The 10,066-nt window shown below is 32.8% G+C and overlaps 1 protein-coding gene across 3 annotated transcripts; it reads left to right on the top strand.

Moving 5' to 3' along the window:
• The first annotated feature begins 502 nt into the window (after nucleotides 1-502).
• On the top strand, nucleotides 503-9,722 carry LOC131929370 (transmembrane emp24 domain-containing protein eca). Of its 3 annotated transcripts, none has more exons than XM_059285513.1 (5): nucleotides 503-670; nucleotides 4,583-4,698; nucleotides 5,579-5,683; nucleotides 5,789-5,935; nucleotides 6,940-8,032. In XM_059285513.1, exons 1-5 carry the CDS (start codon nucleotides 541-543, stop codon nucleotides 7,087-7,089), a joined length of 648 nt encoding a protein of 215 aa, XP_059141496.1. In that variant the 5' UTR covers nucleotides 503-540; the 3' UTR covers nucleotides 7,090-8,032. The 3 variants fall into 3 exon arrangements, with proteins under 3 accessions (XP_059141496.1, XP_059141499.1, XP_059141497.1); XM_059285516.1 differs by lacking the exon at nucleotides 6,940-8,032 and adding an exon at nucleotides 8,701-9,722 and having other exon boundaries at nucleotides 508-670; XM_059285514.1 differs by lacking the exon at nucleotides 4,583-4,698 and adding an exon at nucleotides 3,733-3,848 and having other exon boundaries at nucleotides 508-670.
• The last annotated feature ends 344 nt before the right edge of the window (nucleotides 9,723-10,066 follow it).

The following is a 10,066-nucleotide window of genomic DNA, read 5'->3' as shown; positions in this document are numbered from 1 at the left end:
GGGGGAAGAATAGCGGGGGCGGTGGACATTTTTTGGGCAATGTTTCTTTCAGATTTTATTCTCTGATGGGGGGGGGGGGGGGCTTGAAATTGTAGGGGGATGGGGGGGGGATGGGGGGGGGGGGAGGGGGGGAGGGGGAGGCGGCTGATGGACACTGGTAAATGTATGTATTTAAAAAAAAATATATATTTTGTTCCCCCTCCCCCCCCCTGAAGAGGTTGCAGAAATAAACTAGAACCCATTTTCTATCTGCCACTTATTTTATAAGCCAATCTTGTAAATGTACTTTTTAATTTTGTAATTAGCTATATTATGTTAAAATATTCTTTATATTATTAAACTGTTAGACGGATATATTCGCTAAAGTGACATCTTAAATACAGGAGACAAATTTTAGGTGTAAGGAAATTGGTTGCTATGGGTACGTAACTGCAAAATACAAGTTTGGTAACCACCACTTTTGTGCTTTCCGCTTCCTAAAACAATACGTGGCCGTGCATTGCGCAGGCTTGAAACATAACTTCCTTTCAAAGTGCCAACATGGCGTTGTCAACAGTAGTAGTGTTAGCGATCAGCTTTTTACAAGTTTCATATGGTCTTTATTTTCACATTGGCGAAACTGAAAGAAAGTGTTTCATAGAAGAAATACCAGATGAAACAATGGTTGTTGGTAAGTTATTTCAGTTAGATCTAGATATGCACTTCTTTGTTAAACATATTTTGGTGAGTCGTTGTGTGTAGTCAAGTGTTTAGTGTAGTGCAAAGAAAGTTATTTTGGTAATCTATCGTTTTAGGTACGTAAAATCGGCCGCGACTAGTAATGTGAAAAACAGGTGACTCCTTACATTTTAATAATTATTTCACATTTTGAGGAGGATTTATGTTTTGAAAAATACAAAAATGTTTCCTTTTTTCATTTATGTACCTGTTTTTAATCAATTGAATTAAAACTTTTCAGTAATAAATGAACACCAGCGATGTTTCCAACAGATGCAACCACGCTCATTTACTATAGCAGCCATCTTATTAAAGTTTTATTTTTATAGACATATAGCGCGAGATTCAGGCGGAAGTTACTCTATTTTACAAATGGCTGCTGTTTATATAGCAAATCTTGCTTGCAGACACAGCTGTTTAAAGTTAATTTCTGGCCTATATTGATATATTTAGCCATTGATTTAGGTTTATTATTCATTTATCTATAATATTTGACACAAACATATTACAATATACTTCTATTACAGCCTTGACAATGAGGTAACGTTTTCGTACATTAATAGCCGCGGCCGATTTTACGTACCCAAAACGATAGATTACCGTTATTTTTTGGTTTGACCGGTTTCAGATGTTGAGATGGTCTCTTTGAGCCCTGGCCTCCCTGGCCTAATTTCTCCCATTTCCTGAGCTCCCAGGGCCAAATTAATTTTCGCTTATCTGCTTTTAACTTTGCCTATAACTTTTGAATCGTTTGAGATAATCAAGCCAAATTTGGTATCCAGACTCAGGATCAAATAAAAATGCAGCAAGATTAGGAAATTCTTAATTTTTTTACAATGTATGAACAGAACAATGTATATAAAACGAACGCATAGTTATTATCAACACGCCAAGGAGTCTGAAGTTTTACACCACGTGCATCAGAACGTACTTGAACAGCTTCATTGTAGCTGTTAATTTCAATATCACTGTGTTCAGTCTCAAATTCAACGTCACTATCATCACAATCATCAATATAGAGTCTAGACCAGGAATATTATCTTCTTCATCAGAATCAATAAGTAGTTGTATTGCCTGAGATGCAGTCGTTCTACTTCTTTTGTTGATATTTCGGTCTGTTGCTCCATCTTTATGTGCTGAAGTCGATGGCTGTGACTCAGCTTTTCGTTTCGGCGGCATTGCTACAAAATGTAAACACTTTACTTTTCCTAAAATCTATTTTTAGAATCATAATCCTACACTAAAAAGACATATGCGCAGTTTTAGTCAGTCTTCCGCTAATTATATGTAATTAGACGGTATACCGGCCTCTAGGAATATGACGCTAGATCATCGGGCCGGAAAAACGGCTTTTCGGACATATATGCCTCATGTTGAAGCCGGTTTACCGGCCTGGCGGGCTCAAAGGGTTAAGTTCGAGAATCAAACAAGACCATAAAATCTAGATCTATAGGCCTATTATTATCTAAATAACTAGATGTATGTATTATTAAGGTCTTATGTAACATATAGAGCTAGATCTAGATCTATTCTAGAACTAGAATCTAGATCATAACTCAAATCACTGCAAGTCCCATTGCAAAAATGACAGGCTGCAGATAGATCTAGATCTAGTTGAGAACGGATTTATGACATTTTACGACCATAGCATCGTTAGACAATGCTTGTCCCAGTGAAGAGAGTGAGAAGACACATTAGTATTAGGCCTAGATCAGCATAGATCAGTTTTTGACTTTTGTTTTTTGTTTTTAATTGACATGACTGAGTTGACAAGAATCCTTCCATCTTATTGTAGACATGGATAAAAAGAATGTTTTTTAGATTTTGCAATCAAAGCAACCATAAAAATCAAAAACAACAAAAAACAGTATTTGCAATATTTTAACAAATTTTGTTTTATTGCAGTTAGGGGTCATACATAAATGACGTCACACTTTTTTGATGATTTTTACCTCCCCTCTCCCCTCTGTCACACATTGTCACAAAAAGCCAACCCCCCCCCCCCCCCCCCCCCCCTCAAATGACGCCACACCTCAGCCTACAACACCCCCTCATATTATATTATTTTTAGATGAGACATGACTGTAAATTGGTGAACTGATAGGTTTTTGTGTGGATTTTCCCTCTTTGGTACTATCAGATTTCATCAATCAGATAATAATTAAATGGCGCCTTGTACGCTGATAGATCTTCACCATTTTTACATGTTATGTAAGGAAAAATATTAACCCTTTTAAGACATAGCTTTATTTGAGAGCTGGTGCTATGAAGACGGAGCCTACTTTTAAGTTTTGCACTTGTATCACACAAAAAATTTGAAAATATTTTGAAAATTCATGAAAATATATATTATACTTTAGAAAATTGAATGAGCTAATATGATTTTTATAAAACTTATAAAATCCCAACATATTTATATGTGAGCTTTCTATATATTTATATGTGAGCTTAATAATTTATGCCCTAAAAAAATTGGACTGAACTAAATTACAGTAAATTTCATTAAAAAAAAAGTTTTTTTCTCCTCTGTAAGTCTAATCTAAATACACACACAAATGTCTATTCAATAGTCTGCACTAATTTACTGATTATTATTTTTAGAATTTTTAAGTATATTTAAGTATATTTTGATGATTAGACTGTTGGACATGAGAAATTTATGATTGGACTCACAGCACTAAAAAAAGGTGATAAAAGAAAAAAAAATGAGGCAAACTTTCAATTGAAGCCGGCTAATATGATACTAGAAAGCCAATCATGTGGCTTCCACTATCACGGCTGACATCTAGCCAATGGATCGGCCCTTCTTTTTTTGGCTATAAAACCGGCGGATGATAGGTCAGCCCGGTTGTCCCAAGAAGTTTAAAGCTTAGTAAAAACAAAGCTGTTTAAGAAATTATCATGTTCATGTATGCAACCATTACTATAGTTTAAATAAAGGAATTACTTCAAAATGTCTTGTAAATGTTTCCACACTTTCAGGGTGTTTTTTTTAATAAACAAATCTTGTTTCAGGCAATTATAAAGTGGAAATGTATGATAAAAACGTGAATGCTTTTGTCCCAACCGTCTATGGGCTTGGCATGCACGTAGAATGTAGAGACCCTGATGACCGTATTATTTTATCAAGGGTAAGGCGTGGAGCCAGAGGTTTAATCAATCCAGAAATATTCCCCAGTGTACTGCCTGCTTGTTGTAAATTGTATACCCACTGTGCATTATATATTATAGTTGTCTGTTTACATGGAGTTGTCAGTAGGGGTTTTGTTACAGTGTAATTAAATACACTACTCAGTTTTTTTTACAATTAACACAGAAAACATTGTTTTGTATTTTATGCATGCAGCTTACACAATTCTTAAGTTGAAGCTTGCAGAGTTTATATCCTAGATATCATAAAACATATGGTGCCAATATATTTCTTTTTCAAAACAAAATACTGATCGAAGTTAGAACATACTATTATTACCTAGCGTATCTTTTATATATATATTTTTGGTAATTCCTTGTTGCAAGTTTACACTAATGCTGAAAAGTACCCAGTTTAAATGGTGACTATTCTATGGTACTTAAAATGTTTTATTTGTATTATAAGAAATATATTCGATAAGGAAGCCTTAGTGCTTATAATTTGATAATAGCAAATTTGTCTTAACATCATATGCTGGGGAATGTTGTAGTTGGCTTCATGTGGCTTACCCATTAAAAAGCACTTTCTTTATAGCTGGTTTTTAGAGAACCACTAACACCACAGAAAAAATTCCCACTAATTTTTTCATTCCATTCCTGACCCATACTAACATAATACTTAACTAACCTGTGTAGTCTATGGGGTTCAAGGTGTGTAACCTACATGTTTTTGCAGGTAACTATAAAGTCCAAGCTTATGACCACAATACTAAAGACTACATGCCTGTCTCACCTGATATTGGCATGCATGTAGAAGTTAATGATCCTGACAGTAAGGTTATATTATCTAGGGTGAGTTGACAACTTTAGCCCAGATAAATTAAACTGAAGATTATCATTTGTTTAATGCAAATTTTCTTTGTTTATTTTTTTCCCTTCCAAGCACTTTGATATTTAGTGTCTAGTTTGGAGTAAAGCAGTTTGCTTTTTTTTTATTATTCATTTAGTTTATGTTCCTTTTTGTACTAACAGCATGCTGGCTTGTTTTGATGGTTTGGTTAGACTGATCATTTTACTATGTACAATTACTTGATTTGTTTTACCATTTAGGGCCTACAATATTGATTAAATTATATTTGCATGTTATTTACCTTGAATTAATTTGTTAGTGAGTTAAATTTGGTTAGTTTTATGTTTCTTACACAGCATTTACACTTGCAACATGTATACTATACAGGTCTAGGGAAAATTTTAAATATGAAAACATTATCCCACAAAACATGTATACTAACTTGATGCGAGTTTTTTCCTAGATGTATAGTATACATGTCACGAGTGTAAACGCAGTATTATATGCACACAAAAGTATAATTTATTGTGTTTTAAAATGGGCTGCACTGTAAGCATGATGCACTTAAGCATGATGTAGATTTTTTTTAATGGGTCATTCTCAGCATTTTTAGAACATTTTGTTCTGTTTTACTTCTTTAAATTTTCTAGTTACATAATATTTTAAGCATTGAGCCTCAATATATTTACACCAAACAACAATTTATACAGTTATCAGAATAATGCCAAAAGTAAATAAGTTAAAAAATTATTTTCAAGCTAGTTATTAAGCTCGTCATTTCTTAAAAGTAGTTTAAACAAGATTGGTTATCTTTTTAAAATCACATGATTACCATCTTGTTTTATGTATATCAATATAATTAAATTGTCTAACAATTTTCAGACATATGCTGCTGAAGGTCGATTTACTTTCACCTCCCACACAGCTGGAGAGCATGTCATTTGCCTCAACTCTAACTCATCTGCTTGGTTCAATGCTGGTCAACTGGTGGGTATTTTATTGTCTAGACGCACTGGTCAATTCAAAATGCAGTACATTTTTTTGTGTTAAAGACAGTTATTAAATAACATGTCATGTAATGTGTCTATCCAGAGAGTACATTTGGACATCAACGTGGGCGAGCATGCCGTAGACTACCAGCAGGTTCAGGCCAAGGACAAGCTGACTGAGCTGCAGTTGAGGGTGAGACAGCTGCTGGACCAGGTGGAGCAGATCACTAAAGAGCAAAACTACCAGAGGGTAAGTACACATTTGCTGCTCTTGTTTTACCCAGTGTCCCCTCTCCACTCTTGGTTTCACTAATGATGAACACTCACCTCTACTCTAACAACTTGTGTTTGCCTGTCTTCTGTGTGCCTAATTTTGTATTACACTATAAATGTATTTTAAGGAGATCATTTTGCAGAGGTAAAGATTGCACTAAATATACCTTGCATACCACATTGTAAACTTCATGAACCTAGTATTAGTAAATTTGGCATTTCATAAAACTAATTCACTATTTATAACAATGCTTTAAAAAATTAATTTATAAGACCTATAAATAGGTTCCTGTTTGTTTTGATATAACTGTTAACCTTTTCAATAATTACAGCACTTTGTAATTTAACTTCATTGTGTTTTGATTGAGAAATAATGCAAGTTAAATTGCAAAAAAGCAATTATATTTTATTTAATCTCAAATTCGAATTAATAAGTTAATTAAAGATCTGTTTTTGTAATTGAATAATTTAATAATTCTTTAAAAAAAAATAATCACAATTTTTGACTGTGTCAAGAAATCACAAAAACATTTTGATTTATGCTACTTAGTTAAAACAGTTCAATTTTTCTTAGTGGTTTTTTGTTTTTCTATGGGTCAACATGGTGGAATATATTTATATTTTATTCTTGTTTATTTTTACTTTGCTGCCTCCATTACTGTTTATAGACTAAACAGTTTTTCCCCAGATTTATATATAGGTTTTCAACAAAATTTATGCGCCTATATTCATTAAAATTGAGGTGAAAAACCAGATATAACTGCTAATTTTATTTATAAAATTATTTATATTCTAAGTTGTATTGAGGTGCTGCATCTGTCTCCAAGTGAAATATTTTTGAAATTTTCCTTGCATTTATCCAAATGCTATATTCCTAAGCCTGGATTAATCGCACACAGATTCCTTTGCTTTGTGCTTTTACTACTAATGCATATATTGACCATTCCTGTTTCTACCTTTGATTATCATGATTTTCTTCAGTACCGCGAGGAGAGGTTCAGACAGACAAGTGAAAGCACTAACCAGCGAGTATTGTGGTGGTCCATAGCTCAGACCCTTATACTTCTCATCACAGGATTCTGGCAGATGCAGCATCTTAAGAGTTTCTTTGAGGCTAAGAAACTTGTTTAAACTTGGGAGAACTAGTGCTTATTTGTTAGTCTGGAGGTTTTACCTGAGATGTGGATGTTTTGAGTGTCTTTGGAAGATAAAACATGAAAACTTTGAATAATTGAGATATATGTATATTATTGAGTTCTTGGCTTTTAAATTTTAATTAGTACTGTTATGTAGAATTTTATTTTTAAAAAAGGTTTTTCAAAGTATTTTGATTGAGAGTGAATGTTGTGTGAATTTTTTTGGTACTGATGTACAAATTTTGTTGAGTATCTGCAGCAAATGTGGTATCTGTGGGTAGGTGGGTGTTGGCTTATCTTCTCATTTTGTTTTCATCTTTTAACTTTTTATCTCCGACATTTTTTGTAACTGCCATGCTGGGATATTAAACCCATTATTTCATACATTTATTTAAATAAAATTTTCTTTAATCAAACCAACTACTTTATGCTGTCATTTGCTGTGGTATGGTAACATAGATTGTGTCAGATGCACTGATTAAACTTCTTACCTAGTAGTTATTGATCCCCTTTAAAATGAAATAAAAATGAATAATAATTGCTAAGTAGAATAGCTATCATACTAATCAGCACCATCAATGTATAAAAAATATGTAGTCTTAACATGTAAGTCATGCTGTTCTTGTTTCAATGAAACATTTGATAAATGATGTAAAGTTTTCATGCGCAATAACAAGTTTCTTATCTTAATTTTCTGGTTGATATAGTTGCTTGTTTTGTCAAATGATAACACTCAATAAAGCCTGTATTCCTGTAGTTGATAATATTTAATTTCTCTCACTTTGTTCATATTAAAATTTCAGTGTTAGATCACCAAATCTGTTGTAATGTATTACATTTATTGATTCAATTAGACTCGTGTTTTGTAAATTGTTAATTTATTTAGGGATATGAAATGAGCTTAGCAACAAGTTGAATGAAATAAAAACTATCTGAAACACTGCTCTCCCTTTATATTTTATCCAACAATTATTTACATGTAACCATTGAAATAATAGGTGCAGACAGCCACTTGGGGTGGGTGGGCAGTGGAACTATTTTACTGCAGTTTACAATATTTTACCCTTGTCATTGAGTTAATGTTTTAATATTTGCTACAAGGATTGTTTATTTTAGGTAAGTTTATTTCATTCTCTTACCATGCAAGTATCTGCTTACATGCAAACAGCTTGACCACCTAAGCTTATGACATTCATTATATCTGCTGTCAAATTTGATTGTCTAAGGAATGATTAGAAGCTGTCATTTCCTATCTGATAATCTCACTAGTTCTGTTTGTATTTCTCTAAACTATAACCCGTGGGTTTTTTTAACAAGTAATCTCACCTACATACTGTTTTTACCCTTACCTTTAACATACTATTTACCCTTACAATATATCTTTATTTTTAACTAACTCTGGCTCACATTTTTGATATTACAACATTGGAACTGTACATGATTTTTGCCCAACAAAACCTACTCCAATTTTCTTGAAGATGAACATTCTTTTAATGCAATCTAAAATTTGCAATAATGCAGGCTCTATTGTCTATACATATTTACAAAGATTAAATATACCAGTTTGGAACCAAGTCTAAAAGCTGGTGTCTTGTGTGTGTTTCAGGAGCGCGAGGAGAGGTTTCGCTTCACCAGTGAGAGCACCAACCAGAGGGTGTTCATCTGGGCCATTGTACAGACAGCTGTGGTTATAGCCCTTGGTGTCTGGCAGTACCTTCATTTGCGCAGCTTTTTCATCAAGAAAAAAATTGTTTAGGACATTTTAGGAACATTGTGTATATGTATTGCAGCTATGAGCATCAGCCAATTTTATTAATTGAACAAGAGACGACAGAACAAATTGTTCACTACAAATATTCATTTTCTGCTTGAAAATTTTTTTTTTGAAGTTTAATTTTTTGGCTTTTCCCCCCATCTCATTTTACTTAATTAATCTCCCTTGATTTATTTGAATGGACACAGATTAGTAGTGTTGAGTGTGTACGGATATGACTGGGTTTATTGTAATAACAGAACATTAGGGAATTGTTGAGTCCTTGCCCATTTGTTTCTACAAACTGTTTTACCTTTACTCCTGTTTGTTGCATTCGTTACGACACTAGACATATAATTCAGCATCCAGATCTTACAAATGTAAAAAATGCTGTTTGGTGAGTGAGTGCCCAGGGATTTTTGAAGTACTTTGTGAATTAATATCATAATAGTGTGTCTGTGTGTGTGTTTGCAGGATTTGCTATCCATGCATGTTTTACATTGGATTAAGCTTGAACATATCAAATATGGATTCATTGTATTGTTACATTGATAGACAGTAAATACCTTGTTTTTTGTTGTTTGTGTGTGTAGATAATGAAGTTGCATTCATTAAGTTTTATAAAGCATTGTTAGGTACCTTAGATAAGGCAGTGTGTAATTTTTACTCATCTTAAAAATAATGTTATTTGAATGATATTTGTAAATAATTTTCTGATATTGAAGAAAAAAAAACTTTTAGGGGGATCAACTCAGGTTAACAATTTAAAAAAAAAGATTTTCTGGTGCATTTTGAAATTAAAAATTAAAATTCAGTATGTACAATGTGGGCAGTATAAAAAAAATTATGATTCTATTTTATTATTTTATTAATAAATTGCTTTATATTAATATTTAGAATTTTAAAAATTGTGATTCTGTTTGCATTGCTGTACAGTAAGTTTTACTTGTGGTACTATTGATAGGATCATTTTTAATAGAAGAAAAAGTAATTTAAAAAAACAATTGAAAGGAGTACAACAAAAATAAAAAAATATATTTAGAAAATTTTATTTTAGCAAATTGCCGATTTAAGAAATGAACATTTTAAAGGTCAGTGGCATGAGCTGTTGCAAAAACATTGTCATATTGTTGACTTGTCTGTTGTCCAACTTATGACATGTCATGAGCTGCAACGATGAGCCCACAATGTTGACATGTCAGCTGTCTAACTTATGACA

This window comes from Physella acuta, unplaced genomic scaffold, assembly GCF_028476545.2.
Source record: "Physella acuta isolate Inbredline_101_S28 unplaced genomic scaffold, ASM2847654v3 ptg001620l, whole genome shotgun sequence".
Lineage (NCBI taxonomy): Eukaryota > Metazoa > Mollusca > Gastropoda > Physidae > Physella > Physella acuta.
The sequence above is the reverse complement of the archived record's forward strand: the minus strand, read 5'-3'. Positions and strand labels throughout refer to the sequence as shown.